The sequence below is a fragment of the Triturus cristatus genome, chromosome 3_2 (genome assembly GCF_964204655.1).
Source record: "Triturus cristatus chromosome 3_2, aTriCri1.1, whole genome shotgun sequence".
Lineage (NCBI taxonomy): Eukaryota > Metazoa > Chordata > Amphibia > Caudata > Salamandridae > Triturus > Triturus cristatus.
In genome coordinates, this window is record NC_140584.1 from 196,225,223 (window position 1) to 196,251,420 (window position 26,198).

Here is a 26,198-nt window from a genome sequence, read left to right on the forward strand (position 1 = left end):
AGCTTCCCCCAAAACAAGAGGAGGAAGGCAGAGAAGCTATTGTTTTGGTTTCTGTCCCCACTGAAAAATGGCAGAGATGCCCGAATGAGAAAGCATTAGAAATGTACTGACTGCATCCTGGAATCCTAGGAGGTGTAGCCTTCCTCATTCCTTAATAGTATAGGAATAAGGACAGAATAGCCAAAAGAGTTGGCATGATTCTTCATGAACGGTAAAGACAAGCCCCAAATAATGTTGAATAGCATACAAATCAATTACATAGGATTCAAGTTTGAGAAATCAAGTCCTTAAACCTCTACAGGTGCCGTGTTATTCGTCGGTCTGCATGCACACTACAGCCGTTGTACACTAACCTAAAACCCTTGCTGCAAGCCTAAAATAACACATCTCAGAAAAGATAAGCTGTGTGATAAAGCACCAGCAAAGTCCATGCAGAGGACAGGAAGTGTTCCGGAAATAAAAAGGTCATCCCCAGAAGAGGCTGAGAGATTGTGGTTTCATAGGAAATGTTTAACTAAATAGAACAAAGCCAAGTACAAATCCTTAGGTGGCATGAAGACATCTAGCTGAATGCACCGAGAACTTCCTTTCCCACTAAAACATAATTAGTATGTGCAAAGAAAACACTATGGGACAAGTCCGACTGAGTTCTGTTTGAGAAATGGTCAATGGGCTTTTTGCAATTTGCGGCATTCCTCATGTTTCAAGTTAAAAACCTGACATTTAGTCTCTACACTGACTCTACAGTGAATACAGGACCAGCTAGAGTGTTCAGTCTTTGACATAGATTCTGGCTTCCTATTTTAGCCACCCTCTTAAATCGCATAGGCAGTGATATAGTTTCAGAAATGCTGAACAGTGCTAATACACACCTCTGTTAAAGACAGGAATTCACACTCCTCAGCTATCAAACTTTCCTCCTTTCTGATTTCCTACCAAAAACCCCAAGTTGCTGGCAAAATCATTGCAGAAAATTGTCTCTTGTTCACCTAGATGTGATCCAGGTAGTGTTTCAGACACAGCGTTGGTTAGTGGGCTAGCTCAGGATTTCAGCTGACAGCCAGAGAGTCTCAGAGATGCACCTTAAGGAGCCACCAACCACTTTCTTCATGGTAAATATCCGATCTCTTGTTGCTGCAGTGGTCCACGAGTTAGTGGTCCATTTGGTCCGATCGTTCCCGGCCAGGAGAAACCAAGCAATTTTCCTTGCTCCTGGTACAGCAAACTTCCATGGATTAACTACCTCACACCTGGATTAAACAAGAGTTTGCAGTTTTAGGAAGGTCCTAAAAATCTGTCTTTTTGTGTAATTTGATTGAGTAGTCTGGATTCTACAGCCTCCTTTTGGCTTTGATAGAACCACATGCATATGGTGGTGGAACTCTCTTTTAAATAAAGATAAACTTAATAACTAACGGGCAATCCCCCCCCCCCCCCCCCCCCCCCAAAGAGTCTACCAAGCAGCTAACCAACCTTTTGCATTTGATTCTAACAAACCGGCAATAGGTTCATCCGGTAGGTCAGTGCCAGTCCTCAATGAATGGGTGTTGAATTAATTTGAGAGCAGATGCTTTAAAACCATCACCACATCTGCCTTTCTATTTTGTTTTCTGCATGGTTTCAATTTATTGAGGTATAAGTGATTGTGTAATGTAATGTGCCATGCACAGGTATGCATGTGAACAGTCTCTTAAGACAGTAACCTGAAATACCTGTAGAATTGGTTTGCTTCCCTTGTAAATTAGTCCAAGGCGTGGTTCAAATAATGAGGCCTTAACTTCTCTTAAGTCACAATTGACCCATGTTAACACGGAGTGTGTTTGTATAAGGGTTCAATAAATAACAAAAAATATATAAAGGTTAGCTGGCCGCGCCACAATGTGTATATAGTTGGCTGCATTTTAGATCTCTTCAAGAAGTGGCAGCTTCCTCCTGCAGTTTTGTATCCTAAATTACCTATTAGACAGTCACACTTAACTTCCTTGTGAGTAGGTAATAGTACTGTTTAGATGTAGAACAGCATTTTTGGACTACCAATGGTGTTTGCAGTTCTAGCCTCTTGATCGGAGGGCGGAGTTGGATGTCACATTTCCTGTGCGCAGTGACAGTCTGTGTATTTGTATGATCTGATCTTTTATTCCAGTAATGTAGTCACACTCTGTATGTGTGTGGCAGCTAGCTTAGGTCTGGCTTAACAGCGCAATTGCCATACCTTATGTGACCACAAAAGAGGAGCACGGTCGCGCTGTGCCCATGACAAGACTATCTCGTCATGAGCCCCACCCACTAATGAAACGCCCGGCACAGGAGGGGGAAAGGGCGTGGCACAGAAGGGGTTAAGAACTTGAAGCAGCACTGAGAGAAGGGCAGCATGTTGTGGTGTGTAACCTTTTGTTTGGGCACCAGGCGTGTGTTTCCGCTGAAAGAGTGTCTGCTTTGTCCCTGGGGAATGCCAACACTCATTACATTTGGTCTGAGTTGGTTATGGTGACGAGCCAATGATGATAAAGGGCATAGGCCTGATTTTCATTGTGAAAGGACATGACTGAGGTCTGATCTGTTCATTACAAAAGGCAGACACGCATATGTTGAAGGCATTAAGCCCTGGGGTGAATTGTCATTCCTCTATGTTCAAGACCATGGCCAGGTATTTTCCTACACTGTATTTCATATATTCCTGGAGTAGGCAAGGTTTTCAATGTTGGCTACATCCAATAACAATATCAGGATGTAGAAAATGTGATGTGGGATAATCATTGTTAGGCCCTTATAGGAGAGGTGTACATTGTTTTAGCCAAATGTAATTTTGTGTATGATTGTACTGTATGACTGCATGCAGGATGACTCCCTGCGACAAGGCGTATGCTCTCAGTGCTGTAAGTCTGAGTTAGTTATGGTGACATTCCAACAATGAAACCTGTAGGCACATATGCAGAGCAACGTCTTGCGTACAAAGCTAGACATCTCACCGCTGTGTGAGTACATGGGAGGAGTCCTTCTTTTTAATCGAGAATCACCATTGCTCTTGTGTATTTCTATATTGCTGTAACTTTTAACAGAGGAAAACCGCATAATCTGTGGGTTCTGATTCCAGATGTTTTTATGAACCAAGCTGTTGGACGTTGGAGAGCTGGGGTGATGCAAGTTGTTTTGTAAAATTTAACTCTGATATAGTCATGCACATTTTCTGTTACAATAAATATACATTGATTTATTGATATGAAAAAATATTTTAAAAATGTAAGTATGCTAGGACATATTAGAAGAAAATTTGCTGCCATTTCTAACGAAAGTATTGGTAAATTAATAGAAAGAGTGCTGTTGAGTTTTTGGTCTTACTTTTTATTTTTTGGTCGTTAAAATAAAAAACTTGATAGAAAATTCAGAAAACTTCACAAAAATGATTAGAGCACTTGAGAGTTATTCTCGCAGAAGACTAGAACATTCTATTTGAACACTTTAATTACATTTTATCACCATACAAATATTCATACCGTTTAATTCAACAGGTAACACATTCACCATATGAATGACCGCATATACTTTAACTAGTGAACGAGTTAATGCAAGTATTGATTCTGCTTTACTTTTTAGCCAGTCTTAATTACTGCAACCATTTTTTAGGTAAGTGAGCCGGTGGTGGAATGAGAACCGATTAATTAGAGGCCCCCTCTCTATGGCAGCCTCGTGTTTGAATCCACATGGTTGTCTTCAGTAGAGCCTTCATCCTAGCATGCATGAAAGATAAGTTGCCCCACCAAGAGCACTGGTGGCTTCCCTGCTTAGCCCTCTGGTATAACTGACCTTACTACTTGACACAGAAAACTCCACATACATGGCTAGGAGCTAGAGCATAGGGACACCCAAGGATAAAGACAAAGGACACTAACTGATACTACCAATTGACATTTATGGAACACTCCTAGAGATAGGCTACTGGGCATCATATATTCATGTAGCAGGGACCCCATCGGGGGCCAAGACAATGGACACTGACTAGCATGGAACAGACGAGACCATGGGACAGAAAATCCCTCCCTTCTTCCAAAGTCCAGGAGGACCACCACAGAGCAAACATCCAAGAACACGTTCACCACCCATACAAAACAATCTGCACAACCAAGGCAACAGTAAAAAAAAACAAAAAAAAAAAACAATAAGTTTAGTTTTCAAAAGAGAAGATTTGTGGGATATGTTCGCATTGTTTGAGTTGTGTGTGAGTTTTTAAGAAGTGCCCAATGAATTTATAATAGTAAATAAATGCTACTACACAAGATTGTCTCTACTGTAGAACAAAGGACTTTTATGCTGACACGTGAAGTGGCTGGAAGCCCACTAATACAAGCTTTTAAATAAATAAATTTAAAAAAAGCATAAATAAAGCAATGAATATATTAGTGGGATGTCAGAGTACTGCACTGCAGAAGGAGATTGAACACCGTTTGCCCTATGGTTCCTAACCACTCGGCAAGTCTAATATTTGAAGAATTCATAGATTAACACTTGTCATCCACTGTCAGGCAGCTCTTAACACCTATATTGCATGAGTGGCCTTCTAAATGGGTGAGTGAGCAACTTCTGCTGTAAAGTGGTGGTTACATAGGCTTGGCCAAGAAGTATTTAACAAAAAATGTTTCAATATTTTGCTCCCCAGAAGAAATTTACCGGTGGGAGGTGCCTTGTGGTGCTTTCATATCGCATTGCTACTTTCTGAATTTTGTGACATTGTGTTTATTTGTCGATTGAACTCAGTGGAGTGAGTTATTTCTCTTGGAATAAAACCATTGCCAATTTTGGTGTTTACCTCAATTTATGGGAGTGACTGTTTTAAATTGGACCTATGTTGAATGCACAAATTCTTAGCGTATTATTCACAAAATATTTTGTAACACTTAAGAGTGCAAAAAAACCCTGAAGTCTGAATATGTGAATAATAGCTCCTGGATCGGAGAATTACCATCTGCAGGCGCATCTGGTACGTCCAACTTCAGTAATTTGCCGTTGTAAGTTTGGAATTTGCTCATATTTATAGGCTCAATTGGTGCTTAGGAGCGTTGAAAATCTGTCTACAAGCAATATTTTGCGGTTGGACGTACAGTGAAGAGATGGGACCATCGGTCTTCACTTTGTGGGTATTCACAATCCTATCCTGTGGCATTTCCATCCCTAAAGGCAAACCTAAGCTATTCCCAACATAGATTTCTTGTGTGTATGAAAGGTGTTATAGTGCCTCAAAGACGCACTTTTTTCAAAGGGCATTGTGGAAGTGATTTCAACAATATTATTCCATCGAAGTATTTCTTTTCCCCACACCTCTTTTGAAAATGGGAAGTTGTTTACACTTTACTACCCATGGTTGTTTTCTATGTGGTAGAAGTTTAGGGAAGTGTAAGGAGTGCCTTGAAATATCTGAAAGTGGACAACACTTTGGTGGGGCGGGAGGGAGGAAGAAGTTGTCTGATGGAAATGTGTTTTGGATGGAAAAGTGAAAAATAAGAGATTTGTGACATTTCTAGAATATTCTAACCTTACAACTGCTGAAGTTACTTACTGCGGACTAGCAGCAGAGATGGCGTTCTGTGACATGTTTAGGTGATGAACTTTAGTAAAAGTGCTCCCATTATACGTCTCAGACCTTTGAAAACTAGGTTTTGGTTCAAATCAAAGGATACATAGGCTTACTCATGCTGAGATTGTAGATTTCATTTGAGAATCGGCTGCACAACTAGACATATAGCTGATCATTGAATGCCTTTCTGTGGTATGTGTTTAACATTCCAGGTCATTCCATTGTAGAAGGTCTTCTGTTTTCATAATAGCTTGGCTCTCTTAACTAATTTTTCTTCCTTTGTTCTTTTAGTGACATGTCTGACACCATGCTCGTGGACCTCATTGCTTCACGTCTGGTGCTGCCGAACCGATTCAGCTTTCCTCTCATGAGCCAGGTGAACGTGGCCCAACTCCGCTTTCCTCTCCCACATGTGAGTGTTGTGTGCCGTGAGTAAGGGGGGGACCTAATGTGCTACCAATATATCCCCTATGTGACACCATGTTGTAATAGGGAGTGCCGTGGGTTTTGTGTCAAGAGCTTAAACATTTGCCCACATCTGTCTTTGTGAGTATAGGAATATTCTTTGTTTTTGTGTTTTATTTACTGATTAAATCAGAATGTATCCAAGGATGTTTCTGCTGCTGGTGGGGAATCATGGCTGACTGATCTTTAAGACCCATATTCTTGGTAGAGACGGGTTTCTAGACTTTGGCAAAAGCTTGTCACGTTTTGCCTGAAGGGAGATAAGAAGCTTGCACAACAAGGGTCCCTGAGCTTACAGACGGTGTCTAATCACAGTATGAAGCCTATCAAGCCTGGGTTACTTCTAGTTTAGCAATGGATCTTTGGCAGTTTGTGGCGGAAAGCAAAATACATAGCGTACAATGTGGTATTTCAAAGTCACGTGAATGCATGTGGCCTATTTTAAAGCGTCACAGGATGAGCTGTATTCTCATTAACATTTTGATAAAATATATAAGGATACAATTCTATGTAGGAATCTGCCTTAGTAAAATTACTGAGGTGCCATTTAATCATTCTTACTTTCTATGACCTGATTTTGTTCTGTTCATAAACCCATTTTCAACAAAAGAAAACTAATGCCTAACTGCATGGATCCGTTTTGAGGATAAATATTTTCCAGGGACTAGTAGGGTAAGCGTAGCCGACAGGGAAGGGGTGCGGGTGGGGGGAGATGGAGGAGTATCAATCTTTGCCTTTTTTGTACGTGGACATTTATACTAACCATGCCATGTAAGCGTCAGACAGTGAAGTGCATAATAAGGAAAATATCCCGTTTTGGACGACTTGATACATTTTAAATGTAGTGCTCGGGTATCCACAAACACTGGGACTTTGATGTACACTACCTTATTTTGTCTTTATCCTCAAAAGAGTGCCAGGTGCAAGTAATTACCCTGGCACAGTTTCCTATGCAGTTGCTATCAAAAATAACTTGTGCACTTTCGCCAGACGTTTATGTATACGATTCTGTGTCTAGCCTCCGACTGCATTCATAATCTAGAAATATAGTTGAATTGGGCATGAAAAATAAACCATAGAAAAGCGTAATTATTTGTGTGTTCTTTTTGTATCGTCCTAAGATCTTCGAAATAACGTTTTAGAACAGAGGAGAATAGGAAATATGTATTTGCTGGCACTTATGTTCGTTCACATTGTTTCACTCTCAACACCAGAGGGGAACTCATCAGGCAAGATCTGCTATTAAAATTATTGGAAACTAAATAGGCAAACGTGTGTTCTGGGTATCTTTAAATGTATTTGATCTGTTGCATGACCATTTTTAGTGTTAATGTATTGTTTGAGTGATGTATGTCCCTTTGTGTCTGAAATTAAGATGCTGAGCATGCCGAGAAAATAGTCTGATCTCAGAGTTTCACACCTAATATACTCTGCTTTTCCCACCCAGCACATGCAGGGGCGGCTCCTCCGCGAAGGAGTATCGCCCCACTCCTCTCAGAGCAGTTAAAAAAGGAAAAATAAAACGATAGTAACTGCATTATTATCGTTTTATTTTTCATAGGTGTGAGGCTGGGTTAGGAAGGGGCTGGAGTAACGAGGTTTTGTGGGCACACTCAAAGTGCGCATGACTGTTTGGCCAGTTGTCTTGGGCCAGGCAAACAGTCATGTGCACTTTGTATGTTTCCCACCAGGCTGTAATGCACAGACTTCCGGTTACCGCCTGAGCGCTAAACCACGGTGCTCAGAATATCGGCATAGCGGAGTCTCTGTGCTTCCTGTTTTCGCCAGGAAGAGAAAGAGAAGTGAAGAAACAACAGTGGAGAGAGGGCGGCCGTGAGGAGATAGTGTTTTTTTTTAAAATAGAGACACACACCCACACACACAACCCCAACCCCACACACCCCACACACCCCCACCCACCCCCACCCACCTCCCTCCTGTCACCCCCTTTCCCTGCCAGCCGCAACTGAGCACAAGCAGGGTTCCACCCCAGACATAAATTGGCGGTGGCAAATCAGAACAAGCTGCATATGATTTTGAATTGGGACAGAGTTGCAGCTCTAATCCTCCTGGACCTCCGTGGGTGTTAAGGCTCAGAGGAGGTGGAGTGAGAGGGCTTTATTTAGTCTTTACAGGTCATAGGCAGACAGTATTTATGCCTCCTTTTAGATCACCAGCTATTCCTATGCGTTGTGGTGTCCCCCCAGGGCTCATCTTTTAGTCTCCTCCTCTTCAATCTCTCTCTGCCCCCCCCCTTAAAGTGAGCATTTTCTGTCATACCTGTGCTCCGCTGATGAAACATTCTTCATACTCTGGCTGGATGGCATTCACAATGAAACCCATTGTGGCCTCAAAGCATTAGTTGCACAGAAATTGTTTAAAACTCAAATCAAACAAAACCGAGGTCATGGTGCTGGTGGCCCGCCCCTAATCTGCTCCTCTGCATGGTGGACAGACGCTCTGGACCCATGCTTACCACCTACTTGGACTTTGAGAAATCTTGGTGCAGCATGATTTTTCTAAACCCATTGTTAGGGAAATTTATAATTTACAGACTTTATTTCATTTTGGGATTAGGGATCTGAGGAGGTGCTAGAAGCAAGTTTTCATACAGTAAGCCTGTCTGTTAAAACTGGTATGGATGACGGGTTCTGTTTCTTACAGTAATTCATAGGACAGGTTTACAAATGAAACGCTGGATGCTTTGTCAAATACACTTAGGAAAATAGAAAAGGCAGGTGGTTACAAGGTTCAGAGAAAAAGCACACAGAGTATCTATTTCAGTAGTGCAAACATTTACCTGTACCATGCTACAAGCTTAAACACACACCCCGGTGCACACACAGTCCCAACGCTCCTTACTCAGTTCTCCTTACCTTTATTTCATTCTACCTCCTGCCTTTCTGTTCTTACAATCTTTATCTTCTCTTCGATCTGCTCTTCCTATCCCTGTTCTCACCTGCTCATTCTCCTTCCTCCCTCTTTTTTAACCTAGCTCTCTTTTGACACTCTCATATCTTCTGTCTTTTCCTTGCTTTATCTAACTCTATCATGGTCCGTGACTGGCTACCCTCCCCTCCCAGCTTTCCACACCACCTTGAAGGATTGACATAGGCAAGTTGTCTTTGTAAGGCGGGGGGTCAGGGACCCCCCGGCCGTATTTATTATATAAAACAATAAAGGATGAAATATCAACATTACATCAATATGTTTAAGAAACGCAAAATTCATCACATTAGATCTACAGTATTGAAGACAAATATCAAAGGCTTACCTTAACAAAAGTCTAATACAGCGTGTTTCCTATCTGAATCTAACATCCTGCCTAACCGCTGGCCCCACTGTCTTCCCCGGCGCAAGCGGGACCCCAAGAGCCCGCATGAGCCCGCAAAATTCCTGCAATGCCCGCGCACACTCCTGAGACCCAGCCGCGCCAAGAAAGAAAGTCATCCAGGTAGTGCATGACCTGCTGATGCCCGGTTGCCTGCCTCATTACCCATTCCAAGAAGGTACTGAATGTCTCAAAATAGGCACACGAGATCGAACAACCATGGGCATGCATTTGTCCATGTAATACTTCCCATCAAACTTGAACCCCAAAAGGTGGTGATCCCCCTGATGTACAGGGAGAAGACGAAATGCAGACTCTATGTCAGACTTGGCCATCAATGCCCCTGAACCCAGGCCCCTAAGCAACACCACTGCTTGGTCAAAAGAGGCATATTTTACACTGCAGACATTCTCATCTATGGCATCATTCAAGGATGCCCCCCTTGGGGCTGAGAGATTATGAATGAGTCTATATTCGCCTTTCTCTTTTTTAGGGACATCACCAAGTGGGGAACAAACAAAGTTGGGCACTGGCACCTCATCAAATGGTCCTGCTATCCTACCCAGGCGTAATTCTTTTTCAATTTTTGCAGCCACTACCCCGGGATTATGCTTTACAGACAGTTGATTCCTGCATTCTGTTTTACCTGTGTACCCTCCTGCCGGTATCCTGAAACCCCAATAAAATCCCTCCTGAAGTAATCTAGCCGCTGCGTGATCTGGGTATCTGTTCAGCCAGGGAATCATTGCCATGACATCAATGGGAGTGTGTGATACTAAACCCTCTTCCTGTCTATTCCGGTTTCCTTCTCCCCCTGGCGCCCTGGTTGCCACCCTTAAATCTGCAGGAGGTCTCGGGGTGTGAGGGGTGCCCACACAAGGAACAGGCGTGTTTGAACTTACATGTGCCTGCTGCCCTAGTGCAGGACCGTTTGTTGAAATCCCAACATACGTCCTTTTTGTCCCCCCAACCCTTACCCCTTCCTGGTACCTCACTTCCTTGCGCATGTCGAAAGGGCTGTTGCGGCTTGGCCAGGTATATTTTCTGTGCACCAGTTGCCCCCATCGCTGTTGCCCCCCCAGATATCTGATTGTACCATGACAGGGAATCCACCACATCCCATGCTAAAGAGGGATTGAATTCTTTAGCTTTCCTGAATGAAATGTCATATTCCTTCCACCCATTCCCCACTTGTGTCTCGCTCCACATGGCAATCCTGCTCTGGTAGCAGGCCATCTCAGCTTGTAAATTGGGCGACCTTTCAGCTGTAATGGCACTGAACACGGAAAAGGCCCTCATCCAGTTTACAAATGTCTCCTCGACTCTGAACTTAACCAACTCTGTTCTCCATTCACTGGGCAACATCCATTCCTTTTGTGACTTAGCATATTCAAGTTCCCTATTATCGTGCAGCAGAAAGAATATGTTGATATATTTGCCCGCCCAGATCATCTCCTTCACCGCCTGAGACACATGCTGCCCCAAATTCTCCTTCCTTGAGGGCATAGCACCATCCTTCAGTAATGGCAAAGCCACCTCCTTACCATTGTCAATGCCTTGCGACGTAGCACCATCCTTCTTTGCCGTCTGCTCGCTGGCGAAACCTGTTAGGGGAGTAATTGGTGCCAATGGTGCCCCTTCCCCCGCCCTGGCCAACTTAATCATCTCAACCAGTTTCAAGGCTTCTGCTGAATGATCTTGAGAGGATGGCAACACCCCCCCTAACTGTAACCAGGGCAAAACGGCGGCTATCTGGGCTGCCAATTCCACCGGGACAACATTACTCGGGGGGGTTGGGACCCCGACGGGGGCAAGGTTCACGGGGATGGCAGGGACAATACCCCCGAGTGGGGCAACCGGCAATGCTGGCGTAAGAGGAGCTGGCCCCGCCGGTGCCATTGGGGGCACTACGCGAGCATCCTTAGGCACCCCCCCTAGCATTCCCTCCCCCTCTGCATTCTTGCGCGTTTTGCTTCCAGTTTTCTTGGACTTGCCCCTCTTAGGGGGGGTGACAAAATCCCCTCTAGGCTGTGGTGGGTTGACTATCCTTCTTGGCCTGCCTTGTGGACCCGGAAGCCCGTCCAACCTCTTATTAATTTCTGCCACACTCCTACCTAACTCATCCACCTTACCCAAGCGCCTATCAATCGCAGTCATCCTGCGCATCATAGCCTGCATCATTTGCTCCGTGCGGGCACTCTTATTAACTCGTGCCCCCGGCATATTCCACAATACGCAATGCAATCTAAACCTAGCCAAACACAGGCAATTGTACCTTCTTTCAGATGGAGGATGTGAAGATGGCCGTAAGCACCATGCAACTGTGACCGCAAACACACCAAGCTAGTCTTAGCGTGTGGGCGAGCGCCAACCCCTCGTAGGAAGGTCTCAAGCCCTGCGGTCCCCCCAGAAGCAATGAAGTGCAGGCCCGCCTCACTCCCCTTACCACCGATGACCCGTGTGTCCTCAGCTGTGCTCTGCGCCCGTGATCTGTTGTCTGCCACCGGAAAGAAGCACCAGAGTCAAGCTTCCTACGAGAAAACAAATAATAGCCTGGAAAACACTTTGTGGAATCAATCCCAGTGCCTGGAATAAACTTGCAGCAACCAGAAACCCTTATCCCGACCCACAATTCACACCAATCTCATTAAATTAACTTCAAAAACCGGATTTACACTGTTTAACACAAGCCCTTTCTATTTGGTCTCCCCTCCAATAGCTGCCCTGCTGAGTCCTGCTTCGCTCCCACCCTGGGCAAATCCAATGAGCAATGAAAACCGGCTTCAAACAATCTGAAAATCGAGCATTTTCTATTTGGCCCCCCCTCCAGTGGCTGCCCTGCTGTATCCTGCTTCGCCCCCCACCAGGGAAAATCAACCTTGCCCTACGCGTGAACCAAACAGAACCCTGAAGCAAGCGGGCCGTCGATCTCCCTGCAGCCTATCTCGCCGCACCAGCTACCCCTCCACACCTTACTTGAAAGCTTGAAAGCACTCGACGCTCTCCCGGTCACACCCACGACACCTGCTGGCAGGGACACACGCTGCCGAGATCTCCGCTCCGCACGCTATGTCGTCGCTGATGGCGGCGCTCCGTGAGGATAATCCGGCGAGAAAGATCCAAAAAACCTCCCGAGGGAACGATGATCTCAATGCAGCCTCTGCTCTCCCTCGCTCGTTTCACGAGCCTCGACCGGCATCCATGATCGCCAGAACCTGCAGAGAAATTAAAAAGAAAATTAGCGCGCCCCGAGCGTGGGGCAACGGGAGATGCGGGGAGCGAGCCAGGGGCAAGAGGGCGCCCAGCTCGCTCCCCGCAGCTTTTAAAGTGCAGCTGCACCAGGGGTCGCCGGCCCAGCTGGCCCGCCCCCCCGACCGACCTGCCCCGGAAGCTGAAAAGCTGCCTCCGGGTCACGGGGGAGGCATCAGCCTATCGGAGGTGGGGGCGCGCCGCGTGCGTCATCGACCCGCGACGCACCCCCATCACCGAGAGGCCGGGAGAGGGGGGGCGCCGCACCGCCATGAGGGCGGGAGGGCCGAGCGGCCCCCCCTTTACATTCACCTCTCTTCCGTCTCCTGTCTTTCGGTGGTTTTTATGTTTAGTATCTGATCCAGGCTAAGTGAGGAGGATCCTTTAAAAAGTATGTGTATGCTTGAGAATCCCCAGCGTAGCCTGTTTACCATCGCTCAGTGGTATGTTTTTGTAGATGTCCAATCTGTTGCTTTTATTTAGTCTGAGAAACAGCAGTAAGACAATCTGACTCATTAAATTGACTTTTCACTGTAATTCTGTGATGCTAGTGTCACCAATTCATTCAGTGAAAGATGCCATCTACTTGAGATGATATCTTACCCCGGTGTCAAAATTTCAACTGTACCCTGAAACCTCGTTTCAGTATTTTTGTGTGTGTTGAGTAACATTTTGTGATGATGGCTGAGGTTGTCAACAGATATTCTGTTTTGCACCTCTTTATGCCTGTGTGCTGTCTGCGCCACGCTGGGAGCTTAGGAGCGCTGAAAAGGGCATTTGACCACATGTGCATTGCTTGTACCACAGCTCTGCACATAATGCACTTCTGTCTCTATAATACAATATCGACTTTGTTGGTCTGTCCACAATCCAAACCTTTACAGGACCGAGGTACCCCCAGTGTAGAGATTTTCAAATACAGGAAATGAGACTCTTTTGTCCTACCTTTTCGCAAAAATAGAGTCTCTGTTAGAGGGAAGCAGAGTTTTACAGAACATGCCAAACCGGGGCCTATTCTGTATTTAAAGTTTTAGATCTTATGTGCTTTAAATAAAAAAAATTTAAAAAGTTATTGCTGCCATGGTGTTTTTAGATAAAAAATTTTGCCATTTTTTGTTCAGTTGAGATTTGTTTGCACCTATGGCACAGACGTAATTATCTATAAGGTTAATTAAGCCCTGTGTTCTTTGGCCCATTAAGGCTCTTTATTTTCCGATTACATGGTTAACCGCATGACCATGTTGGTATAACTTTGTATACCATAATAAGGAAGAACTTTCGTTCTAGTTCTGTCTCTTGCAAACACGCACACATTCAGACACACTCGAAGCAGCCTTTACTGAATGTTTTGTTTTAAAACAGACTTTTTTAAGCTAGTTTGATTTGAACACTGGTCATTGATAAGCCGCCCAGGAAATAGCGGGTGATTGTATCTTGTAGACTCTGTGGAGAACAGAATGTACATGAGAGTGCAAATATAGCGTTCTTCTGGTTTTTAGGACTCGCCTAGCGAACGCAGCGCATGCGCTGCTTTGCCTTGGCGACACTCTATTGTTGTCAGTTTGGTGCGCGAAGGGAGACCAACCATGTGCGTGCACGTACAGGCGATGTGCGCGCGCATGGAGTCTCCTCACACGCTTCCACCGCATGCTGGATTTACCTTCCAGTACATGTGCGCGCCCGCATTGCGGCTCCTCGCGCATTCACATGCTCCCATCGCGCGCGCTTCATTTGGCTTTTAGTTACCCTCCACTCCCCAACCCCCCACTTGTTTTCTTTTGATCGGCAACATTAGTTCATCCGATCTTGTAACTGGACGCCGATGATGGCTCTACCTACTGCCTTCTGTGTCCCAAAGACATCACTGAGGTGCACTAATGAGCACAAAAACAGGCGCTTTGTAAAGCCTGGGAAGGGGCTATTTTTGTTTTCGAGGGAAGCTTCCATCATAACTCTGCCCTGGAAGATCGAGTCTGAGAGATGTCTTAGGTTCTATATTCACGGTGTACACAAATGTGTCCGGCACCAACATTCTCAGTTCACACAGAGAGCCAAATACACACAAATGTTGAAAGTGCACATTGGGACGATATCAAATACTCGTAACCTGGACAAAAAATGGAGTGTCTTGTGCTGATATGCATCCTGGACACACAGGACAGGGTATAAGACAGAAATGTGCTTAGGGAGAACAGAAGCTGACAATGTCCTGAGTGTGCAATATCAGAAGCTAATATTCACGGAACATGCGGTGGATAAAAACAAACACAATAACCTGTCTACAGATAGTTTATTTGTAAACTGAGTTGAGATTCGAATGACTGGATATTTTAAAGGGCTAAAGCAACTCTTATGTAACAACCCAAAGTCCGCAATGCAAAGACAAATAAAAAAAGAACCTGGCCACACTCCTCAAAAATAGTTTAATTCCAACTAGCAAACAAAACATCACAGTGACATCATTCATTGGAACCAAACGCAAGCCACCATCGAAAACACAACAGCACAAACAGCACGAGAATAGAATCGAGAATCAGCTCATTATAGCAGGGAACAACAAATAAAGCAATCGTACAGGGGACACTATTTATAACTGGAGAGCAGGCAGGGTGCAAGCCAGTCATGTGCAGAGAAATGGGCGGAGTACGGTCATTACCTGCAAATGCATAGATAGGCCTGGCTTATTAATGAATGCCTTGTCACTTACTGGTGAGTTTAGGCACTCAATATGTAGTCATAAATGCTCTCTGCCGCTCACACAGTGCCAGGATACCCTTGGGGGGGGTGGGGGGGGGAGGGGCAGAAGTTCTCTACAAATCTGATTGATTGATAGACTGAACGCATAGAACAGTGGATTTGTGAGAGTTTGAGCAATTGGCATTGTAAATGACAATGCCTTTTATTTGTTTTGAAAACCTGCAAGTGGTGTGTAAATACTCACTTTGTACTTATAGCCATTGCTTATAAGAAGCAAGGTTAGCAGTAACGGCGCCTCTTTTACTGACAGCCTTACTTCTCGTGAGCAAGGACTATAAGTACAAAGTGCATGTTTACGCATTGCTTGCAAGTTTTCTGAACACATAAATAAAACGCATTATCATTTACAATGCCGATAGCTCAAACTCTCGCAAATGCGAGACCTATTGCATTGCAAATGCTTGTTATTCATACGCTGAGCCATAGAAATTACTTGTCTTTGCCATATTTTGTGGTCACTGTAAAGGAAAAGTCAAATGTAATGACAAGTACTCTTGTGTAACCTAAGCAAGGACCAAGTAATGTTAACAAATGTTATTGGTTCATTACTTTGCAGCCTAGAAAGATAATGTTACTTCTCCCTGTTACTCTATGTAAGCAGTCTGAGCTTGCTGCCGCCTCTCATTGATCTTGTGTGTATGGGATTTAAAAGGCACTTTATTGATCATAACTTGTGGAATGGCGGTCCTGCAGTAACGCTAATCACCTCAACGAAAACATGGCCACAAATTAAACGAAAAGCAGTGTAAAATTACTTCAAGCTTTTCGCATTTCAAGAACAATTTGAGCCTTTCGTTGCCTTATTTGTGGAATGGTCGATGTGATGCACCTCTCCTCCACATTCCAAAGGTTTTAGAAGAAATCTCATGGTTGCCCTGCACATGAACCATAAATGGTTAGTTCTCTTGATAGTGACACTGGTAAAGTTATAGGCAGCTGTAAATTCAATATGAAGGCCCAGGTAGACTATCCGATTGACCAGAGTAGAACTATTGCCTCATAAATGCTTTATTAAACACATCTGCCTTGCCGCAGTGGCACTTTCTGTGCAGAGCACCCAGTGATTGGAATGGTGAAGAGGCTGTGGTGAGTGCGAACCAAATAAACAATGGGGGAGCAAAAAAGGAGTAGCCATAAAAATATTTCTCACATCCCAAAAAATGTCAGGGGTTGCCTGTACATACCTCCAGTTCTTGGAGTTGCTCTGTCTTCCTCTGAGGATTGGAACTGACCTACCGTTAATAATTTTGACCTAGAGCACGACACCAGGTAATTTTACTAGGTGATACTACAACACAGGAAGGAAATAAACATAAAGCATTGCCCAGTCTTTCACTCGGGTAGTTGCACAACCAACTTTCCACCCTATCTTGGCAAACAGGACATAATACTTTGAGGTCCTCAGTTTGGAGGATTCAACGAACGAAGTGTTCGACATTCAGTTCTGGAAGAAGACTAAAGATGGGTGCAGCCGGTAAAGGCACGTTATTAAAATGGTAATAAATACCATTTATTATTATTTGTCCCAGGCTCGCGCAGGCCTGTGACAAATTATAATAACATGGTATATATTCGTGCGAGGGCAGGGGGCGGGGCTGAGTGATTCCTACAATTTCACTATTACTGCAGCCCTGCCATTGCGCAGGACAGATTGGTTGGCTGTCTACAGCCGGCCAGTCTGTCATTAGCACTTCAAAGCCTCCAATCCCAATGCTATAAAACAGCGAAAAGATTGCTGCAGCGGGCTCCCAGCCTCAAAATGAGCCCTGGGCTAGCCTACTCTAACCAATCCTGGAGCTTCTATGCAGCTCCAGGATTGGTTTGTATTCTCGCTGCAGAAGTAGGGAAAACCTTCCCTTTCCTGCTGCCCTCACTAGGATCCTCCATTGCCGCCGAGAGTCCGTCGTCTTGCCATGATTATCCGTACCATGAAGTGCAGCAAATATGGTGACTTTTTCGGGCATTGCGCCTCACCCTATTTTAAAGTTGTCAGCCGCCACTGGTAACGGAAGTGACATCACAAGCCTTTTGACCTTTACTTTCACTCACCCACAGCATGCTTACAAGACACACACTCACTTTCACAAAAACACATTCTCACCGCAAGCACGAACACAACATTCATTTAAAAGCATTTTTTACTTCCCTTCTCTGCCTGGGAGGTTCATACTCCAGCTAATTGTAAACCAATCTTTATTAAACTTGCAGTGAATAATGCAATATTATTCACAATTAGTGTAATAAAAAGTGACAGTAGACAAGCAAATGCGAACCCGAACCTACATCCATATGGGCGAGCTGCCACTGTTTTCCAGGCACTGATTTTGCCAGCTCTGAGGCCAAATGTTGTACAGGCAGTGCCAGGCGTCCCTCACGACTCCTAAATGATGTCCATGTCCAAATGTGCTACAAGATGCACATTCCCATCTAACGATCCCACCACCAGGTATCTTATCTTTTATGCCGTGATGGTTTACATATTTTTCTTTTTTATAATGCATTCATGGTTAAGGGGATTTTCATGCTATTTTGTAATTGCCTTTTTGTTGAATGTAGTTGCCAGTTCTCTTCATCGCCCTGCATATTAGGTTAGTTGTCTTACTGCATGTCTACTCCACAATGATAAGAAAATTGCTTCACGTTACAGTGATCTATGAACTTTTGTGTCATGGGCTCTTTCTATTGCAGGGGGTGTTGAAAGTCCATCTCATCGCAGCTGAAAAACTGGTCCCCAAGGACACTTACCTGAGGGGAATCATTAAGGGAAAGTCAGATCCCTATGCTGTCGCAAGAGTTGGAAACCAGAAGTACAGAAGCAAAACAATCAAGGAAAATCTAAACCCTGTATGGAACGAAAGATTTGAGGTACGACTAGCCTGCACCTGCATTGCGCAACATGTTAACTGTGGGCATAATAGAAAGGACATTTCTGTAATAAAATAAATGCATGTTTAAATTGAAGAGGATCTCATTTGATCCATTTAGTTTGGGTTCTGACGTCTCTCAAGTCCCTGACGTGTCATGGGCACTCTTCATTTTTTACCACGCGGAGCATATGTTTGCATTTGTGGAGGGTCTAAGGAAGGGCCGAGTTGCTTCCACCACTTTTAATGCAGCACTATCCTGAACGTGAAAGCTCTTCCTACAACATCTCAGTGTAATTTATCAGTGCAGACTTTTACTCACTAGATATAGAACCATCAGGCAAAAAATTGTCGAGAAAATCATACTTGCTTTAGTTTGTTTATTAAAAACAAAATAATCCAAACTAATTTCTGAGCGCTCAAGTATTCAAAATATGTTGAGTAAACAATTAATAGAAACAGCGTCTTGCTGAAAATAATAAAATACACCGCCAAGAACAGTTTAAAACATTTTTACTTGGAAGAAGTTCAATCAATGTATTTATTTGTTTCAGCTGTAGAGCCACAAAAACAATGTAAATGATGCCAAGGTAAAACATAACATTATTCAAGTACAAAACAATATAAAAAGTAGAATTAGACACCCAGATTTCGTCCTCTAGTGTATGTGAACATAGCAAAGTAAAGTGCAATACTCTCTCTCTCGACCTCCCAACTTACATTTACTGAAGTCAGAACTGGCTGTGCTGTTTGACTATTATGTTAGTGTAGGCCAGTTCTGGTAGATTTCTAAATCTGATTTTCAAATAGAGAGATCGATTTCCCTCGGGAATAAAGTGCTTAGATACTTCGAGTAGTGTAAGTTAGGGAACTTAGTTTTAATAATAAAGAGCAGAAAAAAAGAGACACCAGACAAAGGTAGAGGGAGGCAGAGTAGGGAAAATGGTTAAAAAGAGGAATGAGCGTATGGAAAGGTCAACCTACAAAACAATTGGAACAAGCAATTGCAATGCAATAGGTCTCGCATTTACAAGAGTTTGAGCTATTGGCATTGTAAATGGCAATGCCTTTTATTTATGTGCTATTTTTAAAACCGATAAATAGTAGGCATTGTCAATTAAAATGCCAATAGCTTCAACTCTCGCAAATGCAAGACCAATTGCATTGCAAATGTGTGCTATCATTTTTTTATTTTTTAAAGCGTTAGGTGAGAGCGTGTCTTTCCTGCAACAGTAGGCAGGACACAGCTATTTGAGAAAATAGTGCTCAGAGGCTGTAATTAAAGCCCAACAAGTAACAAGACATGTAACGGGGGATGTCTCCATGGAAGGTTACAAAATGAAAGAAGGCAGTACTAAGGAGAGACTATTAAGCCTTTTGACCAATGACCAGCCACTGTTTACAGTGGACAATGACACAAGCTAATGAAAAATATGGGCGGAGAGTGGGCAGAGCTTCAAATGACTACCTCAATACAGCTTGCCACGCCGAGCAGCGCATGCGCTGCTCAGGCTCAACCTAAAAAAGCATCTTGAGGAATGCTTGCACCTTGCTTTTCCTCCTAATGATGACTCGTTAATCCAGTCCATTAAGTTGAAAGGTAGACTGTTACAGTGGAAAACTATATATACTCTTGAAAATGACTCATTGCCCCAGATTTGCTTTCTAAAATATAGAATTATCTCGCATCACTTGTTCCTCATTCCTTGGCAGAAGGGGGCCTTCTCCCCTGCGCCTCGATGCTAAGGTGAAGCAAGGCGAGTGCCAGGGAGCATGGCCCCTTCTATTGTCCCATTTGAAGGAGGCACATTCTCCTACAATCAGGTCTCGTACCCTGCTGCCCATACAGAGACACTGGGATCAGTGGTGTAAGTAAAGTTGAGAGGGCCCCCCTGCAAGGGACATGGAGGGGCCCCCCTCCGGATTCAATTCAGAGTTCTCAGACCCGAGTACTGGGCTGAGGGGGCCCCTGCAGCTCGGGTGGGGAGGGCGCACCACAGAGGCTGCAGGAGCCTGTGTTACGCCCCTGACTGGGATGCCCATTGTCTTCTAGTTTAGTTCCCCAGCAGTTTTAACCTTCTCAGCCTACAAGCAAACCTCACACCTTCTGCCCTTTATAAGCTGTAGCAGAGGTGCTTATTGGTGGCTCAAATGGGGGAGATGCAGCTCAGGAAGAGTCTGCATAAGGCAGCTTCAGAAGCAGGGTCATCTATAGAGATGCAAACAGCACTGAATGTGACAGGTTTTATGCAAATTAGAGAGGCCTTTCACATTCCCATTCTGCCCAGGGTTCTAAAAATCCTAGAACCACCTCTTATCCTGCAGTGACGTTTGGCAAATCACTATTTTTGAATTCCACAATTACCAATTCTAACCCCTCCATGGTAAAGGTGACCTCTTACACATGTTAAAATAGAATATGGAATTAGTTATCACGGATAGACTGCTGTACAGAATATGACTAGCACCACCCAAAAAACCCCACTACTAAAGCAGTGTCCATTAATCCAGATTAAAGGTAGGCATAAATTGAATGTAGCACATAAAACCCACCAGGCATCATTTATATTATCTTCAAACTGGATAACGGTGTCCTTCAAAATGTTGGGCCAGATTGCCAAGGTAAAAAAACCTAAGAAATACCTAACAAAATCAACACTGATTTATTAGATAAGGTACAGATACACATTAGAGTAGCAACTTTTAACAGTGATAAAGATGGGGGAAAAATAAATAAATTCAAATTCCTCAAACAAATAATATTCATGATCTTACTTGTGTGCTTTTTGGTGTAGGTTTTGACATGTCTTTGGGATTTTAATGTGTGCAGTGTAACAATGTCCCCATAATGCTCACACAGTCAAAATAATTGATCCTAATGAGCAGGACAATTACAACCTTCAACCAACCACTTGAAGGAGATTGCTTCAGCCTTTATCCTGACTTAATTGTTGTTATTACTTTGTTCTACTTCGACCGACAAACCAGGTCTCCTTGTATTCAGACCGTGCATTGGTCGGTTCGAGATGAGGGATGGGCCAGAGAGGATCAGGGTAATACACCGCCTTTTGTTCACCTCAATAAATGAGCAATTAGCCATCGCTGGACTAACCTCCTCTTTCAGACGCTTCTTATCGGTCTTGTGTTACTCTCTGAGCTGTCTCATTGTTTCAAGTCTCCTCGGTAAGGCTATTTTAAGCAAGCTAGGGGGTCGGGACAGGGGTGGTCTGGGGGTGCTGTGAACTCCCTTTGATGGATCGCTGTCTTCCTCCTTACTGATTGGGGTGACGCCGCCTCTCCCCAGGTGAGCCGTCTGACTAGAATAGCTCAGTGAGGCTAGGGGGGCAACGGAACGGTGCCAGTAGGCAGACCAACCCCGACTGAGTTGAAATCATCGAGTCACGTGGGCCCCACCTTTTATCTCCTTTAAAGTCCCGTCGTCGCACGCCCTTAAAAATCCAACCTTGGCAGGAACATGCTGGCAGCGGAAGAAAGTTGAAGGGAAAATGTTAAAGTTTAACAAGCTTAGCAACACCGACGCGTCCTCCGATGTTATAATAAGTGGCTGCAGTTTCTCCTCATGGCCAGCACAGGCTGACTGATATCACCCAATGCAGTAAAACTCACGTGCACAGTTCTATAGAATGATAAAAAGCAGCACTCGGGGCACGTTTGAATGAGGCAACGACTCAGTACACATGTTAAGTGCAAATTCTAAATATGCAGCACACACTGAAAGACCGAAATTCCAGCATCGGGGGTACTGATCTTGTGTACCACACTATACACACACCTGACCATTGTCAAATGTTAACATATGGCTGACTGCTCATTACCATGCGGATGACACTCAGTATAAGAAAGTATATCTTCCTACCCATCAAAACAAAAGATACCAGATGCATTGTATGCTATTTTAAATGACTTTGTTACCCAAATGCATTTTTTTCTGATATTGGTCAAAGTGTGCTAAGAATGTCAGTGGTAACAAGTCTGTAAGCGCTCGCCAGGCAGCCGCGGTTGACGTCGACTTTTCTCTTTTTCTGCCGTCCCACTTGGACGGCCTCGCCTGCTTTCCTTCTGAAGTAAAAGGTTTCTTATCTTTATGGGGCCATGTGTTTGGCCCCATAAAGATAAGAAACCTTTTACTTCAGAAGGAAAGCAGGCGAGGCCGTCCAAGTGTGACGGCAGAAAAAGCCAAATGTAAACGTCACGAAGAGCTCTTTTCCAATGGCTGGCCACCGTTTAGCATAAACTGTGACGCCAGCCAATGGAAAAGAGGGGCGGCGCTTAAAGCCCTTTACAGAAAAATACCCAAAACGTTAAATCTCGCCAGCGAGACTGCGCATGTGCGCAGACAACGCAGTCGAGACCTAAAAAGGAGATGCATGTGGGAGGAGGAAAATAAATTAGTTTTGAAAAACTAAGTGAAGAGGGGAATTATGATGGGTTCTCCAGCCCAATAAACTGGGGGAGGACTTAGGATGGAGAAGTAATGGGGTTAAAAGCAGTGAAAAGAGGGAAGGGGGTTGGGGCAACTTCCAAAATAGCATTAAAAACAGGAAGCAAGAGTTAATCATCATCAAGATAAATGGCATTTAAAAAGGATGAAAAAGGCAATTTAGTTAAAGGCATTACACGAATGAGTTTCTTCGAAATGATAAAAGTAATTCCTCTTCAAAATTCAGATAAAAAAAAGTTTACCTTAAATGGTTTCTCTGAAATGGTTTTCTATGAATGTGAAGGGTCGACCATGTTTTTCACACAGGCTACTGCAGTGCAGAAAGGCTGCTTTTAGCCTGTGCATCTTTTTGATTACTTTCCACTGCAGTCATCATTGTAGTGCTTTGGACTGCCTCGTAGGTTGTGGTTTTAACTTCAGACATTTCTTGTACGGGATCTGCGAAGTGTGATTCGCCCTTTAGCGGACAACTATCTGTTTAACTCCCCTTACCTGAGGAATAGGTCCTTTTCTGAAGGCTGCTCTATGTTTAGTATGCATTTGTACATAAGCTAGAGTAAGCCGAACTACAGGATCCAGAGACGGGAGTCGCACTCCTTGCCGTAATACTTGAGAGTGGGTCCCGGACATGTTTGAACTAGTAAACGCCCTGTGAATTGTTTCCTTTTACTGATTGAGTGCATTGATCTTTGTTGACCATGTGATATCAAAACTGATTGTTTGGCGAGTCTCCAGCATTATGTTGACTGTGCCGGTATACTCCTAGCTAGCAATCATTTCTAGTAGAATGGCGTTGTTCTAGATCATGCACATCCTCTTGGCCACTATTTTGGAGTGAAAGCACGCCAGTCTTACTTCACAGGGAACTCCCTAGAGGAACAACATAACACTGCATTCATTTTTAAGCTTGGTGAGATTTAAAGCGAGTCTTGAAAATCAAGCAAAGTGGGTGTGAAGCACTCCTCACCCATCGGTTATGGTGATGAGCACCTTGCTTTCACATCATCAAATGTGATCAGGTTTCTGCTTTTTATTTGTGGTATTTTAATTGCAGTCCCCAAAATAATGCTGGGATAGGAGTTAAGAACTGAGGCGTAGTGCCGAGTGACATTACCTCCAACCTGGCAACACAGTTCACGGGAGGAATACCACATTGCATTTGTGCACATGACTTTTTCATCTTTCTTGGTGATTGCTTTCCCTTTGGCTTTCATTTCTAGGCTACAGAGTTTTAAACTATCTGTTGTCGAAATACCTATTGTGTACAATCCCAACGCTTCGGGTCCGCCCATTCCTCATGATTGGTTAGCTTTCTTTTCTGTCTCATCTGCTTGTTTCTTATTCAGTGCCTTTCTGCCTTCATGTGCTTGTCCCTCCAGTCCTGCACAGTTTATTTGCCAATCTTTTTCATTGGATGACTTGTATCTGTCCAGTGCTTACATTCCAAGAATAACATTTTTTCTTTTTTTTGGTACTCCATGGGAATTCATCTGTTTTCGAACTGCTTTCTTACGGTGTTTTCTTACTTTCTTACTTTGTGCCCTTTATATATTTGGTCACTGCTGCGTTCTGTGTGCCTCTTCCTTCCAGCTTGTTCATTTCGGCCTCCATACAAATCCGTCCAGCTCCGTTTTTTTTTTTTAAATTGCTTTGTTCATATGCCACTTCGAAAAGCAGATCTATTGACTGGGCCAGTGCTTGTTCGAACTTGAGAAGTAATTTTCTGCCTCCGTGACAAAGCACCCAAAAGGTAAAATGAAAACCTAAGGCAGAACTAGCCAGCCCACAATGAATATCTGAGAATGCCATTCACGTCACAGCTGCAGCGCAGACGTACCTTTTTCTTTATTACCCTTATTTAAAGCCTCTTTAAAACAATAATGCTCATATGGTGTGTTACTTGTAGTAATATCATTTGAGAAAACCTCCGGCCTGCCATTCACTTCATTTTAGCCAACTGCAAATGGTGCAATGATTTTAAACCCACCTGCAAATTTTAATGTTCAAAAGAATTGTTAATAACGTTGGTGCATTGCACCCTGCAGACACTATAAAAACTCAAAAACATTATTTTTGGGCAGCTTCCGCACCCTTGAAGGCAACCTTTTATTTCTATTTAGTGTTCGAAGTAGACCTAGACCTACGTCTAGAAAGTTTCACAGAAAGTTAATCTGTCCAGCACGGTAATGCCCATGCATGTTGCAAAAAAATGAAGAATGTCGGAGAGATCTAGTGTTTGAACGTTGTGCAGATCCAATCAGAAAATCACCTCAGAATCTGAAACAAAAATACTTTCTAGCATAAATATATGCTCTACCGTCGGCACGAGATTGAATTATTTTGGTACATAGAGAGTAAATTCAATGTCAAAGTTATATAAAAAAAAAAAAAAAATCTTCCCTCCTCGAAATAGTTAAAATTATGTAAAAGCGTCCAGTGCTTGTGGAATGTTCCTTTTAAATTGGGAGCAAAAAAACAACACATTGGCATGCTGGGACAGACTGTGAACAGGCCTGTGCAGGGATGCACTACACAGCCAGCAGCACTCGGTGTCCCGCCACTCGCTTCAATGAGCAGCCGAGCAACTATAGGCGGCCGGTTGAAAAGTCAATGCAATAGGCAGCCGCGTGCAGCCAGGTGCGCGCGAGGCGCTGCCGGTTCAGAACCGAAGCAGCTGTTTAACTCCAGCCTGAAGTGGTCTTCGCTGCCGTTGGGTCACCACACTGCTGATGCCTTTTATGCGCACCCTCCAAATCGCACAGGGTGGACTCGACCAACAAGCTTGTCCTGTCAGAATGAAGTGCCATCCCTAAAAGTGCGGAGGAGCTAGGGGATTGAATCTGTAAAAGCTACAACAATATTCTGAATGGAAAAGTAACTTTAGACATGTATAGTTAATTCTAATCGTCTAGTGGAACATGATAAAAAAAAAAAAAGTCTGCACCTGTTCATGACATTTGAAGTATTGTATTGTAATTGCATTTATATTAAGGATTAGTGGTGAATTAGTATAGTGAAATATTAAAGTAATTTGAGTGGTGGACATGTTAGTCTGTAATTTGGATTGAAAAGGATAGTGGAGGGATAGAGAAGGATGTAGATTATTATTTTTTTTGTTTTAATTTTTTGTTTGTTTTGGAACTCATAGCAGTAGGAGGCTGCTTGGGATGAGTAAAAGGGAGGTGGAGGGGGAAGAGTCAGAGGGAGGGTTTAGAAAGACTTGTTTTGGGAGTTCTGAATTGTAAAAAGAGGTATGAGATAGTCATTGAGTAGTGCCTTTAACCTCAGTCACAGGAGTTCGTAATGACTTGCTGTGTATTAAGCATTACACTGGGTGAATTTTTATCCCCAGAGGAATAGAAGAAGGCAGAAAAAGGAGAAAGAAGGAGGAAAGACATAGGTAGGAAAACCGTGCAATGGGAGAAATCTGATGGAGAAAGAACCTACAACAGTGAGATAAAGAGAGGAACTGTTGGTTGGAAGAAGAAAGAGGCATGGGTG

General features: G+C 43.8%; 1 protein-coding gene across 1 annotated transcript in view; it reads left to right on the forward strand.

Moving 5' to 3' along the window:
* ESYT3 (extended synaptotagmin 3) overlaps positions 1 to 26,198 on the forward strand; it is a 235,185-nt gene that overhangs the window by 135,304 nt on the left and 73,683 nt on the right. The window contains exons 8-9 of the mRNA XM_085647487.1: positions 5,861 to 5,981; positions 18,060 to 18,236. Coding sequence (XP_085503613.1) covers positions 5,861 to 5,981; positions 18,060 to 18,236 — 298 coding nt within the window. The remainder of the gene's footprint in view (positions 1 to 5,860; positions 5,982 to 18,059; positions 18,237 to 26,198) is intronic.